Source organism: Pan paniscus, chromosome 20 (genome assembly GCF_029289425.2).
Source record: "Pan paniscus chromosome 20, NHGRI_mPanPan1-v2.0_pri, whole genome shotgun sequence".
Classification (NCBI taxonomy): Eukaryota; Metazoa; Chordata; class Mammalia; order Primates; family Hominidae; genus Pan; species Pan paniscus.
The window spans coordinates 41,733,421-41,752,290 of NC_073269.2; the positions used below are offsets into that span (position 1 = coordinate 41,733,421).

At 56.2% G+C, this 18,870-nt stretch overlaps 5 protein-coding genes across 38 annotated transcripts; 2 read left to right on the forward strand and 3 right to left on the reverse strand.

The window, feature by feature from the left end:
* Positions 1 to 106: 106 nt before the first annotated feature.
* Positions 107 to 3,437, reverse strand: IGFLR1 (IGF like family receptor 1). 8 transcript variants are annotated; one of them, XM_063599557.1, is made up of 5 exons: positions 3,246 to 3,437; positions 1,835 to 2,081; positions 1,233 to 1,417; positions 563 to 941; positions 107 to 479 (listed from the first exon to the last, which is right to left on the reverse strand). In XM_063599557.1, exons 1-5 carry the CDS (start codon positions 3,435 to 3,437, stop codon positions 133 to 135), a joined length of 1,350 nt encoding a protein of 449 aa, XP_063455627.1. In that variant the 3' UTR covers positions 107 to 132. The 8 variants fall into 8 exon arrangements, with proteins under 8 accessions (XP_063455627.1, XP_063455626.1, XP_063455628.1 ...); XM_063599556.1 differs by having other exon boundaries at positions 3,240 to 3,437; XM_063599558.1 differs by having other exon boundaries at positions 1,835 to 2,076; positions 3,246 to 3,305.
* On the reverse strand, positions 3,381 to 6,329 carry U2AF1L4 (U2 small nuclear RNA auxiliary factor 1 like 4). 25 transcript variants are annotated; one of them, XM_055103037.2, is made up of 10 exons: positions 6,196 to 6,329; positions 5,973 to 6,060; positions 5,474 to 5,540; positions 5,338 to 5,387; positions 5,170 to 5,268; positions 4,917 to 4,992; positions 4,656 to 4,751; positions 4,146 to 4,195; positions 4,005 to 4,055; positions 3,381 to 3,653 (listed from the first exon to the last, which is right to left on the reverse strand). In XM_055103037.2, exons 1-10 carry the CDS (start codon positions 6,237 to 6,239, stop codon positions 3,591 to 3,593), a joined length of 684 nt encoding a protein of 227 aa, XP_054959012.1. In that variant the 5' UTR covers positions 6,240 to 6,329; the 3' UTR covers positions 3,381 to 3,590. The 25 variants fall into 25 exon arrangements, 24 of the variants coding, with proteins under 24 accessions (XP_054959012.1, XP_054959008.1, XP_054959007.1 ...); XM_055103033.2 differs by having other exon boundaries at positions 4,859 to 4,992; XM_055103032.2 differs by having other exon boundaries at positions 4,005 to 4,058; positions 4,859 to 4,992.
* An 82-nt stretch (positions 6,330 to 6,411) lies between these two features.
* On the forward strand, positions 6,412 to 7,850 carry PSENEN (presenilin enhancer, gamma-secretase subunit). Of its 2 annotated transcripts, XM_063599562.1 has the most exons (5): positions 6,412 to 6,548; positions 6,683 to 6,839; positions 7,267 to 7,371; positions 7,556 to 7,718; positions 7,760 to 7,850. In XM_063599562.1, the coding sequence occupies exons 2-4, from the start codon at positions 6,779 to 6,781 to the stop codon at positions 7,693 to 7,695; spliced, it is 306 nt and encodes a 101-aa protein (XP_063455632.1). In that variant the 5' UTR covers positions 6,412 to 6,548; positions 6,683 to 6,778; the 3' UTR covers positions 7,696 to 7,718; positions 7,760 to 7,850. The 2 variants fall into 2 exon arrangements, with proteins under 2 accessions (XP_063455632.1, XP_003816213.1); XM_003816165.4 differs by having other exon boundaries at positions 7,556 to 7,850.
* A 1,548-nt stretch (positions 7,851 to 9,398) lies between these two features.
* Positions 9,399 to 15,377, forward strand: LIN37 (lin-37 DREAM MuvB core complex component). 2 transcript variants are annotated; one of them, XM_003816117.4, is made up of 9 exons: positions 9,399 to 9,607; positions 13,034 to 13,109; positions 13,292 to 13,342; positions 13,662 to 13,691; positions 13,772 to 13,857; positions 13,945 to 14,111; positions 14,877 to 15,017; positions 15,106 to 15,179; positions 15,253 to 15,377. In XM_003816117.4, exons 1-9 carry the CDS (start codon positions 9,574 to 9,576, stop codon positions 15,332 to 15,334), a joined length of 741 nt encoding a protein of 246 aa, XP_003816165.1. In that variant the 5' UTR covers positions 9,399 to 9,573; the 3' UTR covers positions 15,335 to 15,377. The 2 variants fall into 2 exon arrangements, with proteins under 2 accessions (XP_003816165.1, XP_008967412.1); XM_008969164.5 differs by lacking the exon at positions 9,399 to 9,607 and adding an exon at positions 9,696 to 9,834.
* Positions 15,378 to 15,425: 48 nt separating this feature from the next.
* HSPB6 (heat shock protein family B (small) member 6) lies at positions 15,426 to 18,785 on the reverse strand. Its single transcript, XM_034945761.3, has 3 exons — positions 17,663 to 18,785; positions 16,624 to 16,746; positions 15,426 to 16,535 (listed from the first exon to the last, which is right to left on the reverse strand). Exons 1-3 carry the CDS (start codon positions 17,903 to 17,905, stop codon positions 16,374 to 16,376), a joined length of 528 nt encoding a protein of 175 aa, XP_034801652.2. The 5' UTR covers positions 17,906 to 18,785; the 3' UTR covers positions 15,426 to 16,373.
* Between the last annotated feature and the right edge of the window lie 85 nt (positions 18,786 to 18,870).

The following is an 18,870-nucleotide window of genomic DNA, read 5'->3' on the forward strand; positions in this document are numbered from 1 at the left end:
ATAAGCCCTTCTAGGGCGAAGAGCAGTGAGGCTATCTGTTGGGTCTTTGCCCAATTAGGATTGTACTTCAAGAAGTACTTCAGTGCTAATTGTATACTGGGCTTAGTAGTCAGCAAAGTTCTTTATTGGGTGTTAAGCCCAGCAAACTCCAGATGAGCCAAGCTTGGACAGCACCCGCAATGCATCTGCCCGCCCTAGCTGGGCGAGGTGTGTGCCAAGCTGGCCCAGGGAGGCAGAGGGCTCCCTTGCCACCACCATCTCAATCAGAGCCCGCAGCGGCGAGCGACTTGGCCTCAGCGAATAGGCAAAGGTGGACCAGGCAGCAGGCAGCCCATATCTTGCGGCCAGGTGTCGAGTAGTGCCATGGGCCATACCCCCACCTGGCCCAGGCTCAGGGTCCAGCAGTACAATCAGCTCTTCCAGCACCTCCAGCTCATCCAGGAGGCGAGACAGGGGTTGTGACGCCAGACTGGACAGTTCTGGAAGAAAGGGGAAGGGTAAAGGCGCGGAAGAGCAGGCGTCCAGTCCACCTTCCCTGCCCCGGCGCTCCTCCAGGACTAACCCCTGCTCAGGAGTGGAAGTAGTGAGGCCTCCTTCCATGTGTCCCCTGTCTCCAGGGCGCCTGGGGAGGACAGATGCGAGGAGGAAGGGGTGTGGGTGTTGGGGACTCCGCAGACCAAGCCAGGATAGGGATAGGGGTCGGCTTTCTCCTTGGGCCGGCAGAGATGCCAGAGCAGAATAAACAGGAGGATCGCTATCACCGCCAAGGTCAGGAGCACGACCAGCACCACGAGCGGAAGGAAATTCGGCCAGGCCTGCTGAGGGACAGGCTCAGGGGTCCTCCAGGCAATGGAACTTGCTGGTGAGCTGCGCTCCTGGGAGCTAGGGGCGCCTGGGTTTCCAGGTGTGAGGGGGCAGTGCCCCTTGGCAGGGACCGGCCTCTGGGGATAAGGGGTTGGAGTAAAGCTGGAGGCCACACTCCACTCCTGCCCGCTCCCAAACCTCCCAACTTTATATCCTTTAATGGGGCCACATCCCATCTGATACGGTATCTGATAAGGTAGTTGGGCCCCGCAAGGCCCAACTACCTTAACCTAGGACCTCCCGACCCCTGCAGGCCAGCCACCTCCTGAAACCACGGCCCCACCCCTTACGTGGGGCTACGCCGGCTCCCTACATCTAGGCCCCCCACCTCCAGCACGCCCTTGCCCGGCCGGGAGTCCCATCTGCACCTCTCTGCAGCGCCACGGGGTTCTGCCCCCGCCCGCGGCGGGAGTAGGGGTCACGGCTCCGCCGCCGCAGGGGCTACATAGCTCCGCGCCGTCGGGGTTGCACTGCCCAGAAGAACACTCTCGGAACGGGGGCGTTACGAAATCGCCGTGGTCATTGAGTCCGCAGTTTTCCCGGAACTCATAGTCTAGCGGGAAAGCTGCGCTCCAGTGCGGCCGCCTAGCCCGCCCCTGCGCGGGCAACGCCCACTCCCTTCGCCCTATCCCAGCGTGCCCCGCCCCTCCAGGACGCTTCCAGCCTATTAGCGTGTGCCCCGGTCTTGTCACTTTTCTCCGGGCTCGCCTTTTCACCCCCCTCCAGCCTGTTCTGCACGAAGCTCCGCCCACTCCCGGCTTCTCTACATAAAGCCCACCCTTTCCACGCGGCCCCTATCCCGCCTCTCCAGCCATATCCCTTCGCTGTTGCCCTACGGTAGCCCGCACTGTCTGCACAGGCTCTGCCTGCCATCCCTGTCTGATCTGCATAAGGCCCACCGCTTAGACCCCTAAGCAAGCCTCTCTAGCCCGTAGCCCACAGACCTCGCCCCTTCCCCGCTCCCTATCACCTGCAAGCTCCGCCCAAGCAAGGCTCGGTCTCGGATTCTCACCCGGGCAGGGGGGCGGCCCGAAGCGTTGCAGGCAGCTGCTGCAGCACTTGTTGTCTGGGTTCCAGTATTCAAGGCGGCCGCAGTACTGGGAGGCTTCCGGCGGTGGCGCCAGGGCCAGAAGCAACAAGGCCGTCAGGAGGCATCGTCCAGGCCCCATCTGGGGGGCCGGGATAGTGGGACTTCCAAACACAGCGCCTCTGCTACACTTTCCGGGGAAATCGGGCAGAAGAAAGGACGCGGTGATGTGGGGGAACAGAATTCTCACGCCTCTTCGGAAGCCAGGAATCTACCCCCGAGCCCTCATCCCCCAACTGAGCCGGTTATCAGAGAAGCCCACAAGGCCACTAGGGGACTAATAGGGCTGCGGATCTAGATTGCAAGAATTCATATCCCACCTCTGCCGTTTCCTCACCCACCCACCCTCCCTTTTCCATCCCTAAAATAAGACAATAATAGCACCTGTCTCATAGGGTTATTGTGGAGAATTAGAACCGTTATTAGAAGTAAAGCAGGGGCTGGGTGTGGTGGCTCATGCCTGTAATCCCAACACTTTGGGAGGCCAAGACAGGAGGATCACTTGAGCCCAGGAGTTCGAGAGATCAGCCTGGACAACAAAATGCAACCCCATCTTTACAAAAAAAAAAAAAAAAAAAAAACAGCAAAGCACTTTGCCAAGTGCAGTGGCTCACGTCTGTAGTCCCTGCTACTAGGGAGGCCAAGGTAGAAGGATTGCTTGAGCCATGAATTACAGACCAGCCTGGGCAACACAGCAAGACCTCATCTCTAAAAACAAAAAAAACTGGCCGCCGGGCGCAGTGGCTCATGCCTGTAATCCCAACACTTTGGGAGGCCCAGGTGGGTGGATCACCTGAGGTCAGTAGTTCAAAACCAGCCTGGCCTACATGGTGAAACCCTGTCTCTATTAAAAATACAAAATTAGCTGGGCGTGGTAGCGCATGCCTGTAAATCCCAGCTACTTGGGAGGCTGAGGCAGAATTGCTTGAACCTGGGAAGTGGAGGCTGCAGTGAGCTGAGATTGTGCCATTGCACTCCAGCCTGGGCAACAAGAATGAAACTCCTTAAAAAAACAAAAACAAACTAAAGTGCTGAAAATAGCACCTCACATACAGTAAACTCAGTGTTTAAGTGTAAGGCATTACTAACTCCCATCACAATTCGGCAGGCACGGAGGAGTCAGCCCCATACTGGCTGGAGACCACCTCCCAGCACCTCACCTCACCTTTGAATCCTAATCTCCTTGGGGCTAGGGCTCCTCCCACCTGCCACAACCAGGTCTCTCCCCCTTGAATAAGCCTCAGATGGAGGTGCTAAGGTTTTCAGCACAAAGGTGTCCCCACCCTACCAGTACCGTTAGGGTCCTGGGTCCCAAGCTGGCCGTGCCAAGTTCCTCAGCTGAAGTTGTGGCCAGGACCCAGTCTTGTTTCCCCTTTTCGTCACATGTGTGGGTGGAGGGAAATGCCAAACCACAGCAAAAGCAAGTTGATGCCGAAGTGAAACACGCAGCTTTATTAAGACAGGGGCGGTAGAAGAAGGTCTCCATGCTGAACAGATTACATTATGGCGCACGGGAGCCTGGGAAGGATGGGGCAGGAGAGTGAAGGGGGCTTTGAGGAGAGGTCCTGCCAGGAACATCTGTCCCTGTTGGGGGTGAAGGGTAAGGGGTCCAGGGCCTCAGAAGCGGCCATGCCGGTGATCAGGGGAACACCGATGGTTCCTCTCTCGGGGATGGTGGCCAGTATGGAACCTCGGGGGCGACCTGGGAAGAGGAGTGTTGAGAGTTATGTTAGAACCCTGAGGAGTGGTGCAGAGATCCTGCAGGCCTGCCTCTCTGCTCTGGGATGAGGCAGGAGGGTGCTGAAATAACTAGAGTTCTAAGACATGACCTCAGTGGCCAGTATCAGGGGAACTCAGTGGCCAGTATCAGGGGTGGCAATCCAGGCTGGTCGTGGATTAGGGGTTCAGGCTGGTTTGGGGATTGGGACTTAGGTACTGGTCTCCAGATGGAGCTCAGAACTACTCTTAGGGTATAAGAGTCTTGGGAATGACCGGGCGCAGTGGTTTACGCCTCTAATCCCCACACTTTGGGAGGCCGAGATGGGTGGATTACCTGAGGTCCGGAGTTCGAGACCAGGCTGGCCAACGTGGTGAAACCCCATCTCTACTAAAAATAAAAAAATTAGCCAGGCATGGTGGCAGGTGCCTATAATCCCAGCTACTTGGGAGGCTGAGAAAGGAGAATTGCTTGAACCTGGGAGGCAGAGGTTGCACTGAGCCAAGACCGCGCCTTTGCACTCCAGCCTGCAGAAGAAGAGCAAAACTCCGTCTCAAACAAAAACAAAAACAAAAACAAAAAAGTCAGCTGGGAGTGGTGGCTCACGCCTGTAATCCCAGCACTTTGGGAGGGTGAGGCAGGTGGATCACAAGGTTAGGAGTTCAGACCAGCCTGGCCAAGATAGTGAAACCCCATCTCTACTAAAAACACAAAAATTAGCCGGGCATGGTGGCAGGTGCCTGTAATCCCAGCTATTTGGGAGGCTGAGGCAGAGAACTGCTTGAACCCGGGAGGCGGAAGTTGCCATGAACCAAGATGGTGCCAATGCACTCCAGCCTGAGCAACAGAGTGAGGCTCCATCTCAAAAAAAAAAAAAAAAAAAAAAAGATTCTTGGGAACGTTGTTACTGGGGCTTAGGGTTAGGCTCATCTGAGGATATAGGGGCCTTAGGACATGAGGAGACATAGCAGGCTGGTCCTGAGGTACCTGTGCCTGGGTCCCCGCCCATAGAGCTGCCTCTGGAGGTTCTGGGAAATGGGCCGCAGATGCATGAAGTTGCAGAAGCCACCTCGGGTACATTCCCTGCATAGAGGGTAGAGAGATGGAGGAAGCCATTGTCACTGACAGCCCCTACCACGCATTCAAAGTCTGGGATTCCAAGTGCCCATCCCACCCTTGAACTACCATACCCCATCTCATACTGGCGACAGCATGACTCCCGGAAGTCAGTGACAGGAGACAGCTCACCATGCACAGCCTGCCCGTTGAACCAGCGGTTATTGAGTTCAGCCACGGCCCGCTCTCCATCCTCCTCCCTCCGGAACTGCAGGAAATGTCAGTCAGGGTCAGCAGGAGAACTCAGAGATCTTCAGGGGACTCATTAGCCGCTCTGGGGCTGGACTGGATTTAGTGATGAAATTCAAGCTGAGAGCCTACAGTGGCCACCATCAGGCATTGAAACGCCTCCACTTCTGGGCCCTAAGTGGGGGGCAGCAAGCACCTTGACATAGACATTGCCCACGAGGTGGTCCCCAAGGTTGTCGCACACATTCATCTCTTCAATCTCCCCATACTTCTCCTGCAGTTCTGTGAACACCTCCTGTGGAAGACGGGGAGGAACTCAGCTGAGCTCCCACAAGAAACCCCATCTGCCCCTACCAACCCTCACCTCGAAGAAGCTATCATAGTGCTCCTGCACCTCCACGTCGCTCACATGACCTGGGTGGGGGGGCGGGCAGGGTGGAATCAGAGTGTAGCCTACTGGGGGCTGTTCACCTTGCCCCCAGGCCTGGTCCCTTACTCACAGTGTGATCCGTCTGCAGTTTGGGCTGTGTTCTGTGGATTCCGATACAGGTTGAGCAGCACTATGGTCTGCACAGAATTTAAAAGGGGCGGGGCCTGAGCTCAGAGGGCAGGGCTGCATGAACAGAGAGTGAGGCATGAAGGTTGGGGGTGGAAACTTACACCCCAGCCTAAGCATCATGAGTGCATCGGCGATCCTTTGCCCCTAAGAAACCAGAAAAGGGATGGAGGGGACTGGCAAGGATGAACAGCGGGATGGAAGGGACTGGCAAAGATGAACAGCCGCCGTGTGTAGCCTGTACGCATGGGGGCGCGACCAAGTTCCCGGGAAAACGGCACGAAGACCGGTGGGAGGAGCCTGCAGAAAGGTCCAATAAGAAAAAAAGCCGGGCGGTGGGGAGGGCCTCAGGAACCCGGAATAGGCGGGACATGGTGACGACGGCCCCAGAAGGGGAAGGGCCAGGGAGCCGTTAACCCCCTAGGCTCCGTGCCGGGTCTCACCTGGCTGAATGTCGGCTTGTTGTGAAGCCGGGAGCACCGGTCCCCGTGCCGGCAGACCCCGATCTTAAAGTAAAAAGAGCAGTTAACCCTGGAAGAGGTGCAAAGACAAAGGTGAACCGAGGGCCGGGGAAGCTGGGCACCCCAGAAACACCGCCCCACCACCCAGGACCCCAGTACCCCGGCCCCAACCCCCCGAGAGTCCACTCCCAGCGCCCGTTCTCACTTGTCCTTCTCAGTCCCGAATATCGAAGCTAAATATTCAGCCATTTTTACCCAAGCCCTCCAGGTCTGGCTGCTCTTACGTCACTTCCGTTGCTTAGGAGCACTGGGAAGTGTAGTTCGTTGCCCATTCCAGGCGCTTACCAAGCGCTCGGAAACGCCCCAGGGCGCTTGCGCGTGGGAGGCGCGCGCCCTCCCCATAGACTCCCGGGTAGGAGTTCTTTTAACAGCGCATGCGTGCAGTGTTGCCTCGCCCAAAGAAGACTACAATCTCCAGGGAAACCTGGGGCATCTCGCGCAAACGTCCATAACTGAAAGTAGCTAAGGCACCCCAGCCGGAGGAAGTGAGCTCTCCTGGTGAGTTGGGGGTCGTTTCGCCCACCCTAGTAAATATAAAGAGCTCTTTAATCCAGCCAGCTTACTAGTGGGGGTGGGGATGCCCTGCTTTCAGCAAACCGACCTTTACATTTATCTCTGATTTGTTCTAATAGGGGCGTGGTTGTTCGTGATCCTTGCATCTGTTACTTAGGGTCAAGGCTTGGGTCTTGCCCCGCAGACCTTTGGGACGACCCGGCCCCAGCGCAGCTATGAACCTGGAGCGAGTGTCTAATGAGGAGAAATTGAACCTGTGCCGGAAGTACTACCTGGGTAAGGCAGATCGCTAGGGTCCCAGGAGAAGAGAGGGGACTGGACTAGAGCACCCGAGGGAAGAGGGCCTCGGGGCCTGGATTCTTAAGTCTAAGAGATGAAGGACCTGCGAACGCCGACTCCTGGATTTGAGTGGAGAGGGCCTGGGTCCTGAGGAATGAGGAAGCTGGGGCCTCAATTTCTGGATCCCAAGAGAGGAGGGGGATTGAGGGCCTGGACTCTTGGGTCCTGCGAAAGAGATGGTTGAGGAATCAGATTCCTGAATCCCAAAGAAGAGCCAGATTCCTGAGTCCCTGACAACAGAAATCTCCATTTGAACTTGGGTGTGGGAGAGTTTCTTCCAAATAGATCTGGGTGGGAGTTGGAGAAGATCTTCTTTGCCTTATGAGGTTTTGGGGTTTGTTTGTTTGTTTTTCTTTCTCCCTAGGGGGGTTTGCTTTCCTGCCTTTTCTCTGGTTGGTCAACATCTTCTGGTTCTTCCGAGAGGCCTTCCTTGTCCCAGCCTACACAGAACAGAGCCAAATCAAAGGCTGTGAGTCTAGAGCACAGAGGAGGGAGGCCAGTGGCAGGGGAGAGGGGGAAGCGGGGAATCTTGGTGGGAAGGGACAATGGAGGATCCAAAATGTTGGGGCTCTGGGTGAGACGGGAAGGCTGGTCTAGGGAAGTCTGGAGAGCAGCCGGAGGCCAACCCTTCCAGCTTCTGTTTCCCATGACAGATGTCTGGCGCTCAGCTGTGGGCTTCCTCTTCTGGGTGATAGTGCTCACCTCCTGGATCACCATCTTCCAGATCTACCGGCCCCGCTGGGGTGCCCTTGGGGACTACCTCTCCTTCACCATACCCCTGGGCACCCCCTGACAACTTCTGCACATACTGGGGCCCTGCTCATTCTCCCAGGACAGGCTCCTTAGAGCAGAGGAGCCTGTCCTGGGAGCCCTTTCTCAAACTCCTAAGACTGGTTTTCATGTCCCACGTTCTCTGCTGACATCCCCCAATAAAGGACCCAAACTTTCGATACTGACTTCCTGGGATCTCTTAGAGGTTGAGGCATAAATGATTATTAATATTTAAAAACATCTGTTGAGAGCTTTGTACGAGGCTTAGTATTTAGACATGATGTACATTTTTTACAGTGAATACTACTCATAATCTTCTGAACTAGGAACTTTCCTGCTCAGGAAACTATTAGATGAGAAACTAAGAAAGGAATAGTGCTTCCATTTCTTTTTCTTTTTTCTTTTTTTTTTTTTTTTTTTTGAGACAGAGTCTTGCTCTGTCACCCAGGCTGGAGTGCAGGGGTAGGATCGGCCTAGTGCTTCCATTTCTAGGGGCTGTTATCCTGTACTGGTAGTCGTGAATTCAAAAATATAACTTTCCTACTGTGGGCTGCAGTATTCTCATCAGAAGTGTAGATCACGATGCTATTTCCTGGGATTTATCTGGACCAAGACGTGTGACAAATGGAAGTTTCCCGTTTTCTGAAGGAAGTGTTGTCTGCAAAAATAAAAATAGTCAAGAGCTTTCTCAGAGAATCCTTCCTTGACCATCCACCTTATTTAAAATTCAATCACCACCTTGATATTCCTATGTCCCTTTCAGGCTACACTTTTTTTGTGGGTTTTTTTTTTGGGGGGGAGAGGGGTTTGTTGTTGTTGTCTGTTTGTTTTTCTAGATGGAGTCTTGCTCTGTCACCCAGGCTGGAGTGCAGAGGTCCGATCTCGGCTCACTGCAACCTCCGCCTCCCGGGTTCAAGCGATTCTCCTGCCTCATCCTCTCGAGTAGCTGGGATTACAGGCGCATGCCACCATGCCCGGCTAATTTTTGTATTTTTAGTAAAGACGGGGTTTCACCATGTTGGCCAGGCTGGTCTCGAACTCCTGGTCGCAGGTGATCTGCCTGCCTAGGCCTCCCAAAGAGCTGGGATTTACAGGCGTGAGCCACCATGCCCCGCCCAGATCATATTCTTTCTCCTATTACATTTCACTTAAAATTTACTTGTTTACTGTTTATCTTCCCTCCTTTAAAAGATAAGCTCCATTAGCGCAGGGATTTTTGTCTATTCTGTTCCTCGAGGTGTCTCCAATGCCTAGAAGAGTGCCCGACACACTAATAAATATTTGCAAAATGAATGAAGTTGTACCTGCAAAGAGATTAACAGGTACCTGGCACCTAGCGAGTGCTCAGTGAGAGGGAACCCAACGTTATTTTACATTAGTCTTCCTCTTAGGGATGAAGGGACCCCAACGGTTGGTTAAATCCGGTAAAGAGCTAACTTGGTGTTGCTCAACCCTTCTCACACTACAAGTCCCGGGAACCCTCGCGATGCCCTAATCCTTTGTTTCCCACCGTGCCCCGCGCGGCGCAGGCGCTGTTACTCAGGGTGAGTCTGGGAAGCTGGAACTACACCTCCCAGGAAGCTAGGGGGTAGATGGTTTGTTTCCGGAAGCAAAGTCCCAGGTGGGTGGGACCTAAAGCTGGGAGACTACGGAGGCAGCTCTCAATTGGTCAGGATGCGAGATTGACGGCTGCAATAACTAATAGGAACAAGCCACTGCCGAAGGGGCCCGCCCACAGAAGGGTGGTGGCCACGGTCCAGGCTGGACACAACCAAAGGCGGAGGACCCGTGGCCCACGAAGCTCATCTTTGAACTGTCCCCGCCTTCTCCCGCCTTGACTTGTGACCCTAGGCCCTTTGGGGCGCCTCTGACCCAGCTAGCCAGATCCCGGACCCAAACCATGTTCCCTGTGAAAGTGAAAGTGGAGAAATCAGGTGAGGACCCTGACGTCGGGGGCCTGTCGGGACCATCGGGTTGACAGGGTGTGGAGTCCCGGTGGAAGGGAGTATCGCGGAAAGGGGACTGCACGACTTTTCCCTGCAGCCTACCTGACAATCGCTGTATCAGGCAGCGAGCGTTGCCTGCCACCTTCACACCCTCCCGGTCTGCGCTTGAAGTCGCTTTGAGATTGAATGGGGTGGCTCAGGCAATGACGTGAGTGGTAAGACATGGGGAATCCTGAGCCGGTAACTCTGAGAAGGGCCCTTTTCTTCCCTCTTTTTTTTAATTTAAATTTTTAAAATATTTAAATAGAGACGGAGTATCGCTATATTGCCCAGGCTGGTCTCGAACTCCTGGTCTCAAGCGATCCTCCCGCCTTAGCCTCCCAAAGTGCTGAGATTACAGGCGTGAGTCCCCGCGCCCAGCCGAGAAGTTCTCTTTTCTTGGCTTCCCCTCAGTTTCCCCATTTCCAGCAGTGATCAGAGTCACACATCTTGCTGTGAGCCTGAAGTACAGGCACTCTTAATCCTCACAGTCACTATATTCCAGTAATCCTAGAAAATAGGAATTGTGGTCAATGGGGAAACTGAAGCTTAGAAACAGGAGAGAATTTTGGGTTGGGGCGGAGCTGACCGGATCCCAGGCCTGGCATGGTAAGGGCAGTGGGAGGGGTGCAGAATTTAGACAGAAAGATAATAGTAAAATGATGTAGGATGTCCCATGGCAAAAGTGTTATTAAAACAAAGTGGGAGGCTGGGTGCGGTGGCTCACACCTGTAATCCCAACACTTTGGGAGGCCGAGGCTGGCAGATCACTTGAGGTCAGGAGTTTGAGACCAGCCTGGGCAACATGGCGAAACGCTGTCTCTATAAAAAATACAAACAAACAAAAAAAATTAGCCAGGTGTGGTGGCACAAGCCTGTAGTCCCAGCTACTCAGGAGGCTGAGGCAGGAGGATCGCTGGATCCGGGGAGGCGGAGGTTGCAGTGAGCTGAGATCACACCACTGCACTCCAGCCTGGGTGATAGATTGAGACCCTGTCTCAAAAAAAAAAAGAAAAGAAAAGAAAAGAAAGAAAGAAAAGAAAAGAGAAGTGGGTGTGACCACAAATGATGGTGAGGGAAGGTGTACACCTGTGAGTACCAGGCTGAGGAGTGCAGACTCCACCCCTGGGTGCTGTGGAGTCATGGAAGTTTCCAAGCAAGGGAAGATCAGGGTCAGGTTTGTTATTTTTCAGGAAGATTCCCCTGGCTGCCTTGTGGAGGGTGTATCAGAAGGGGGACACTGAGGCAGGGAGCCCAGGGGGAGCAAAGGACAGGACCAGGATGGGTAGAGTAGGGAGGAGGTGGGTGGGAGAGACACTCGGGAGGCCTAGTGGACAGGCCATGGGGTTGGTGGGCTGGGTAGGGGAGGGAGAGGGGTATCCATGGTGAGGTACAGGGAGGGACTTGGGGACAGTGAGGCGACCCTTGAGAGGGAGGCTTCAGGCCCAAGTCGGGGGTTCAGGAGAGAAGCTGGGCCTGAGGAGAGTTGTGGATGTGATCCGTACCCTCTGCATCTGCCCAAGGCTTTGCTGCAATCTCAGCTACTCCCTTCCCCACCCTCACTCTGTCTCTCCTCTGAGCTATGTTTGAATCCCTGTGTCTCCTGGGCTTCTCAGGAAGTCCCTGGACTGGTCAGGCAAGTTCCCAGGTGTCCCCTCCAGGCTCTGAGCACTAGAGCCAGAGCTCCCACCAGTCAGAAAGGCAGAGCAAACACCTCTCAAAGGTAGGAGGACAGCGTAACATCATCACTTCCTCAAGTTCTGTGATGACAGGAGGCAGCCACAGGCTAACTGGGCAGGAAGGTGGGCCTAGATCTCATTTCCTGAGGGGGGAAAAAAAAGCCCAAACAGGATGTTTTAGGTGAAATCTCCCAATTTTGGCTGGGTGCGGTGGCTTCTGCCTGTAATCCCAGCACTTTGGGAGGCTGAGGCAGTTGGATCATGAGGTCAGGAGTTTGAGATCAGCCTGGTCAATATGGTGAAACCCTGTCTGTACTAAAAATAGAAAAAATCAGTTGACCATGGTGGCACGTGCCTGTAGTCCCAGTTCTTTGGGAGGCTGAGGCAGGAGGATCACTTGTACTCAGGAGGCAGAGGTTGCAGTGAGCCGAGATCACGCCACTGCACTCCAGCCTGGGAGACAGAGCAAGACTCCGTCTCAAAAAAAAGAAAAGAAAGAAATCTCCCAATTTTTAAATGTCAGCTCATTCAGATTGAATTCAGATTTAAAATTATACCACTGTTGGCCGGGCATTGTGGCTCACGCCTGTAAGCACTTTGGGAGCCTGAGGCCAGCGTATCACTGAGGTCAGGAGTTTGAGACCAGCCTGGTCAACGTGGTAAGACCCCACCTCTACTAAAAATACAAAAATTAGCCAGGCGTGGTGGCGAGCGCCTGTAATCCCAGCTATTTGGGAGGCTGAGGCAGGAGAATCACTTGAACCTGGGAGGTGGAGGTTGCAGTGAGCCAAGATTATGCCACTGCATTCCAGCCTGGGTGACAGAGCAAGACTCCGTCTCACAAAACAGAAGTACATTAATTAATTAAAATAAAATTATACCACTGCCTCAACCAGATTCTGCACTCAGGTTGAGCCTCTGTCTCATAACTTCAGCTTTGGAACCAGACAGCCTGGGTTCAAATCATCAGCTCTGCAATTTCTTTGCTGTGTGCCTTTGAGCACGTGGCCTAACATCTCTGTGCCTCAGTTTCATCATCTTTAAAATAGGAATAAAAATCATATCTATCTGAGCTGGGCTCTATGGCATGTGCCTATAGCCCCAGCTACTTGGGAGGCTGAGACAGCAGGACCACTTGAGCCCAGGAGTTCAAAACCGGACAACATCGTGATATCCTTTTTCAAGAAAAAAAAAAAATCACATCTACCTCTAAGGGTTATTGTGATAATTCAGTGGGTTATTATTTGTAATATATAGCATATTTAAACCTTGCCACTGGGACAGGCACAGTGGCTCACACCTGTAATCCCAGCACTTTGGGAAGCCGAGATGGCTCACCTGAATCTAGGAGTTCAAGACCAGCTTGGTCAATATCATTAAGACTCCATCTCTATACAATTTTTTTGTAATAAATTTATATTATATTAAAACACATTTTTTTAAAACCCAAAAGGCTCATAAGGTAAGGTGATTGGCCTTACCTCCTGTCACAGAGCGATCAGGTGGGACAGCTCTGGAACTCAGAGCTCTGGGCATCACTCCAGCCATCTCTGCCTGTTGCACCCTTTCAGGCTGCCTGGGCCTGGCTCTGAGATGGGCCGGGGCAGAGGACACGCATGCCCTTCTCTGGCCCAGTCAGCTGCCCACCTAGCTGGGGCCTGGGAGCTGACTCCTGCTGGGTCCTCTCTTGCCCCAGAGCTGGAGATGGCCAAAGCCCGGAACCAACTGGATGCTGTCTTGCAGTGTCTGCTGGAGAAGAGTCACATGGACAGGTAGGCCAGCGTGGGGTCACAGGGCCGGGCACCCTGGCAGGTTGGGCCCTCTGATCCTGGGTGGATTGGGTGGGACCCCACAGGCTGACTTGGGGAGGAAGGTGCTTAATGGGGAGGCTGCTCGGTGCCTTCCTTCTCTGGGGCCCTGGAACCCTGAGCTGAGAGATCTCTTCTGCCTCTAGGGAGCGTCTGGATGAGGAAGCTGGGAAAACACCCTCAGACACCCACAATAAGTGAGTTTTTCTGATTGGATTTGGAGTTGAGAGTTCATGGTTGGTAACTTCTTTCCTTATCCAAGCCCTGACCGCTCAGCCCAGCGCTACCTCCATCGTGGCCCTGACCACTCCACCTGTACAAAGACCCTGTGGCAGGAGAAGCTTAGGTCCCCTCGTGGTTGCCACCTAGACCCCCACGGGTATGGGTGGGACAAAAGGCCCAAGAGGCAAGTGGGGTTCATGTGAGCATCTCAGGTTTGATACCAGTATCCCCAGGGTGCCCTCTGCAGGGTTTTGCACAGGCGTTTGTCTGAGGGTCAACTGTCTTTCCCCACAGGGACTGCTCCATCGCAGCCACTGGCAAAAGGTAAGGTGGCAGGGTCCCAGCCAGCTGACTAGAGGCTCCCAGCTCCTACCCCAGTCCTGACACTCCCTCTCCCTACGCAGGCCATCTGCCCGCTTCCCCCACCAGCGGAGGAAGAAGAGGAGGGAGATGGATGATGGGCTGGCTGAGGGAGGGCCGCAGCGATCCAGTGAGTAGGCAGTGGCCCTAGAGGGTCGGTAAGGAGCCAAGGGGCTATGCAAGGATGCTCACACACCTCCCATCCCCACCTTCCCAGACACATATGTGATCAAGCTGTTCGACCGGAGCGTGGACTTGGCCCAGTTCAGCGAGAACACGCCACTGTACCCAATCTGCCGCGCCTGGATGCGCAACAGCCCCTCTGTGCGCGAGCGTGAATGCTCTCCCAGCTCACCCCTGCCCCCGCTGCCTGAGGATGAGGAGGTGGGATGGGTAGTGGGCCCCAGCCCAGCAGCCTGGTGCCAGGGCAGTGGGTGGAGAGGCTCAAAGGATCCTGCCCCTAAGCTAGTGGGATAGACAGACACAGGTCCCTCACGTGAATCCTGGATCAGGCTAGGCACACAGATGTGCACTCTTAGGTTGGGGTGTGGATCAGAGTCCCTAGGGAAGACATACATAACCACCTGGCCTGGGAGACAGGGAACAGGGTTACCCTGGACAGTTAGATGTGGACCTCCAAGATCAGGGGTTCCCAAGAGCCGAGGGGCTAGACAAGGGTCCTTAGTACAGACAGAAGTGGCCACCAGGCCTTGAGGAGCAGATGGGCTGGGCAGGAATGGATGGGAGTCTATAAGCCATCTGACCCAGTGGGGTAGACAAGGGTCCCCAGGACAGACATATAGGACCCTTCAGACATATAGGACTGTCAGAAATGGACAGAGCTTCCTAGGTAGCACAGACGTGACCCCCTAGACAGGATTCCCTGACGCAGGCAGACGCGACTCCCTGGGCTGACAGGTGTAGATGGAGTCTCTGGGCTGGATAGGAGAAGACAGGGGTCCCTGGGGCAGGCAGACTTGACCCCCTGGCTGGTTGAGGTGTCTGCCCTTCATACATGCCTCCTGTCTGAGTCCCTTAGCGAGCCCCTCATGCCATTTGTTGCTGGGAAAGGCAGGAGGGATGAATGTGGATTCCCAGCCCCTCTGCTTTGACTCTCTTGGGCCTGGCATGGGGCCCTTGTGTCCCCAGGGCTCAGAGGTAACCAACAGCAAGAGTCATGATGTGTACAAGCTGCCGCCACCCACACCCCCGGGGCCACCCGGAGATGCCTGCAGATCCCGCATCCCATCTCCACTGCAACCTGAGATGCAGGGCACCCCTGACGATGAGGTGAGTATGCCAGGCTGGCCCAGGGTTATGGGGCACATGCGGTGGGGCTCAGGAATGGCCACTCAACCTGGCCTGTCTGTCCACGCAGCCCTCTGAGCCCGAGCCCTCACCCTCCACACTCATCTATCGCAACATGCAGCGCTGGAAACGCATCCGCCAGAGGTGAGCGTCCCCCAGCCTGCTCGCCCCTCGTAGGGCCCTTTGCAACTGCTGAGTCTCCCCTCTGCCTCCCCAGGTGGAAGGAGGCCTCTCATCGGAACCAGCTTCGTTACTCAGAAAGCATGAAGATCCTACGAGAGATGTACGAACGACAGTGATGTTCCCAGGTCCCCCCACGCCAGTAAACATCCCCCAACTCCACACTGGTGTCTGCTCCGGTCCCTCCTTCCTGGCCCAGGCACAAAGCAGTTGGCAGAGCTCTAGCACATTTATTGGGAGAGTAAGCCTGGGAAAGACTAAGGGAGTGGTGGCAGGGAGAAAGGCTGTGGGGAATCAGAGCGGGTGCTCAGTTGGGTCTTGAAGGAGAAGAGGAGGAGGGTGGGAGGTGGGTTGCCGAGGATATCTGGTTGAAGACTTGGGGGTCAAGACAAAGGGACTTAGGGGGATGGGGTCTGGTTAGAGTTGGGGAGGGGGCCTAGGACATCCGTGCAGAGTCTGGGGAGGTTGGGAGAGTCTGTACAGTTTGGTGTTGGGTGTTCTAGTTGGCCTGGTGTCCAAGAGTTGGGGCCGTCGGAAAAGGGTTCCAGAGTCTGGTGTGGCTGGCTGGGGTTTCACGGCAGAAAATGGGCTGGAGGGGGCAGTTGTAGACTGTCTGGTTGCAGGGGAAGGATCGGGTCTTGGGAACCAGGCCTGGATGGTCTGGAGTGGGAGGTCTGTGCAGTCCAGGACTTTTGGGGGGTGGGGGGATTGTGCCTGACTGGCCTGGGGTTGGGGGAGGGCTGTCTACACCATAATTTGGTGTCAAAATAGGGAAGGGATGGAAATGTAGTACCCGGATGTCTTTGTAGAGGACTCAGAAGGAAGTAGAGGAGGGGTCTTAAGTGGGGCTATATGCCAAGAAAGTGGGTCGGTGGGGCTGAGACTGTCGGCTGAGGGTTAGGGTAGTGCTGGTAGGGTCTGGAAGCCGGGGAGTTGTCGGTGTGGGGTCGGAAAGCTGGAGGGGGTGTGAGAGCGAGGGTGTCAGTGGAAGGGTCTAGGTTATCAAGGCAGTGTCCAGGATGGAGGTCAGGGCAGAATCCAGGAGTGGGTGAGAGGACAGTCCTTGGCGCACTCGGGACATCTGGCTGGGCGGAGTCAGATCGGCTTTAATAGAGGGAGCCTGAGGAGGCTCCCGGGGTGCGGGCGCGGCCCAGCCCCCTACTTGGCTGCGGCTGGCGGTGGGGCCTGGGCCGACGCTGGTGCGGCCTGGATGGACAGGACGCCCTCGGGGGACAGCGCGGACGTCACGGCAGCCGGATCCACGCCAGGCGGCAGGCGGTAGCGACGGTGGAACTCGCGCGCGACGAATCCGTGCTCATCCTGGAGGGGAGGGAGGCTTGAGCGGCCCCGCCCCTCCGGCCCGGCGGCGAGCGTACCCGCTCCAGCCCCGCCCCCCGCCGCGGCTCACCGGGCGTTCCTCGTGGCGCGCGTGCACCTCCACGTGTTCGCCCACCACCTTGACAGCAATTTCCTCCGGCGAGAAGTGCTTCACGTCTAGCAGCACCGAGAAGTGGCCGGGGTCCGTCGGCACCTGAGCGTAGCGGGCGCGGACGGGACTGTCATTGGGCTGGGCCAGGCTCCAGGACCCACCCAGGGAGACCCCACCCCCGTCGGTTCCGTGCCGCGGCTCACTCTGGCCTCCGGAGTTGAGCAGTCAGCTCTCCTACTGGGAGTCACCCAGGACCTCTTCACCCTGAACAACAGGGATACGCCCTCCCCCTGTAATATCTGGGATTGCCCTCTCCCCCGCAGTGATGAGGCTCCCTTCCCCTGCAAGGTCAGGAACCGCTGCCCTCCCCCGGTGTCAGCGAATCCGAAGTCATCGTGCCCCCCAGGGCACTGATTCCCCAGCTCCCTCTTCAGAGCCCCGGGTCCCTTCTCCGCCAGCCCCGCCAAACTCGCCAAGATGCCCCTTCCCCCGTCTCCAGGGTCCTCTGCCTACTCTCCCACTCGAGTCACGGGACCTCGGCAGCTACTGGTAGCCTTCCCCCACTTCAGAGTGGCCGGGAACCCTTCCTCAAGTCGCAGGGCCCTCTCCCCTCCTCTTCTGGAGATATCGGGCCACCGCACACAGTCTCTCAACTCTTCCCCGAGACTAAGAACATTCCTTCCCCTCAGGAGTCACTGCCCGCCTCCTTTTCCCCAGATTTCCCGGATCACCAGCCTCTTTCAGAGTAAGCAAGACTCCCCTTAGAGCGACCCAGGCCTTCCGTTCTCTGGAGAGCTGAGAGCCCCCCACCCCGCCCCCTACCTAAGAGCGACGGGGACCTCCCACCCGCTGCAGTGAGCGGGCCTCAGATTCCCATTGACTCCGGAAGCCCTTCGGAGCTGCGGACTCTCCACCCCGCCCAAGGCCAACGAACATTCTCTCACATGTTCCCACCCCAGGCTGCCCCAGACCCCTGGCAATGGAAGTGGTCGAGTTCACCCCTCCCCAGGCCTGGCACCTGGGCGACCGGCAGCGCCACGCTGGGTGCGCGCAGGTAGTAGGGGGCGAGCGTGGTGGGGCAGAGCGCAGCCAGCTCGGCCTCCAGCAGCCCCTCGCCGAAGCGCTGGTCAAAGAGGCGTCCGGGCGCCGAAAGTCCGGGCAACGGGGCCGAGGCGCGGCGCAGCCAAGACGGCTGCACAGGCACAGGGATCTCCATCCTGCTCCTCCGCGTTGCAGTGCCCCTGCGTGCGCAGCCGCTCATTTATAGTGCGCCCTGTGCCGGCCCCTCGGAGGGCTGCCCAGGGACACTGGGACCGTGGCCAGGCCCGGCCATTAGGAGAGCCTTATTTAGAAACCCAAACAATGACTTGGCCATTTATTAAGCGCCTGCTGGATGCCTGGCAAATGCTGTCAAGAAGGTGACATGAAGATTCCCCAATTTCCAGAAGAGGAAACTAAGGCTGAGGAGGGGGAGCCTTGCGGGTGTGGGGAGCACAGCGTGGTGATTGGGGCCCAGGACCCAAGAAGCCCACGGAAGAGTTTCCAGTCCCTTTAATCCACTGCCTCCCCCCTGGCAGCTCTGAGGATGACGCAGATGGAGGTCTTTAGGAGCAGATTCCTGGAGAATGCGGTAGCCCGGCCAGGATGTCAGGAGGACATAGAACAGGCCCTCCCTACCCTTATCCTCAGCCAGGCCTTGGGCCCAGTCCCCCGGCAGGCCGGGCCTAATTCTGTGCCTCTGACTCAGCCTCTGGTGCGCAGCGGCCAGGGGGCGCGAGCATGAACAGTTCAGGCTGGCCCCCCGGGGGCCGCGCGCTGGGGCTCGAAATAGCTCATTTTGATCCCGCTACCTCGGCCAGGAGCCCAGACCTGGCAACTGATGCAACCAGCTGCTCCTGCAGCAAGAAAGAAGTTAGATGACCGTTGGGACGGACTGATTGGCCCAACTGATGGAGGAATAGCGGTTAGAGAGGGGGCAGAGCGCGCCCCCCCAACCCGCCCCACTGCCCCTGCAACAGAAAGAATGGTAGTTAGACCGGGGTCGGGACAGGACTTCTGCAGCAAGAAGGCGCTTAAAAAGCGGGACTTTTAAGCGAGGGTACTTTAGATCACCTCCTAACCGCAAGCCCAGCCTCAGATCCTTCCCATTGGTGCATGGTCTTGCCAATTACTGCTACACGCGGCAGGTTCTCCAATCAAACACGCCCTGTTGGGCAGGCAGTCGTC

Coding starts and splice junctions, on each gene's coding strand:
- IGFLR1 (XM_063599556.1), bottom strand. CDS start 3,437: ATGGAGACCTTCTTCTACCGCCCCTGTCTTAATAAAGCTGCGTGTTTC. Junction 1,418..1,834: donor TGCTTGGGCGGAGCTTGCAG/GTGATAGGGAGC, acceptor CTTTCCCGCTAG/ACTATGAGTTCCGGGAAAAC. Junction 942..1,232: donor CCCCGTGGCGCTGCAGAGAG/GTGCAGATGGGA, acceptor CCTTATCCCCAG/AGGCCGGTCCCTGCCAAGGG.
- U2AF1L4 (XM_055103031.2), bottom strand. CDS start 6,239: ATGGCTGAATATTTAGCTTCGATATTCGGGACTGAGAAGGACAA. Junction 4,752..4,858: donor TGTCGCCAGTATGAGATGGG/GTATGGTAGTTC, acceptor CCCTCTATGCAG/GGAATGTACCCGAGGTGGCT. Junction 4,196..4,655: donor GGGCGGGGACCCAGGCACAG/GTACCTCAGGAC, acceptor CTTCTTCTGCAG/GCTGGAGTGCAAAGGCGCGG.
- PSENEN (XM_003816165.4), top strand. CDS start 6,779: ATGAACCTGGAGCGAGTGTCTAATGAGGAGAAATTGAACCTGTGCCGG. Junction 6,840..7,266: donor GTGCCGGAAGTACTACCTGG/GTAAGGCAGATC, acceptor CTTTCTCCCTAG/GGGGGTTTGCTTTCCTGCCT. Junction 7,372..7,555: donor ACAGAGCCAAATCAAAGGCT/GTGAGTCTAGAG, acceptor TTCCCATGACAG/ATGTCTGGCGCTCAGCTGTG.
- LIN37 (XM_003816117.4), top strand. CDS start 9,574: ATGTTCCCTGTGAAAGTGAAAGTGGAGAAATCAG. Junction 13,343..13,661: donor CCCTCAGACACCCACAATAA/GTGAGTTTTTCT, acceptor CTTTCCCCACAG/GGACTGCTCCATCGCAGCCA. Junction 15,018..15,105: donor AGGGCACCCCTGACGATGAG/GTGAGTATGCCA, acceptor CTGTCCACGCAG/CCCTCTGAGCCCGAGCCCTC.
- HSPB6 (XM_034945761.3), bottom strand. CDS start 17,905: ATGAGCGGCTGCGCACGCAGGGGCACTGCAACGCGGAGGAGCAGGATG. Junction 16,747..17,662: donor TGGCGCTGCCGGTCGCCCAG/GTGCCAGGCCTG, acceptor CGCTACGCTCAG/GTGCCGACGGACCCCGGCCA. Junction 16,536..16,623: donor CGCGCCACGAGGAACGCCCG/GTGAGCCGCGGC, acceptor CCTCCCCTCCAG/GATGAGCACGGATTCGTCGC.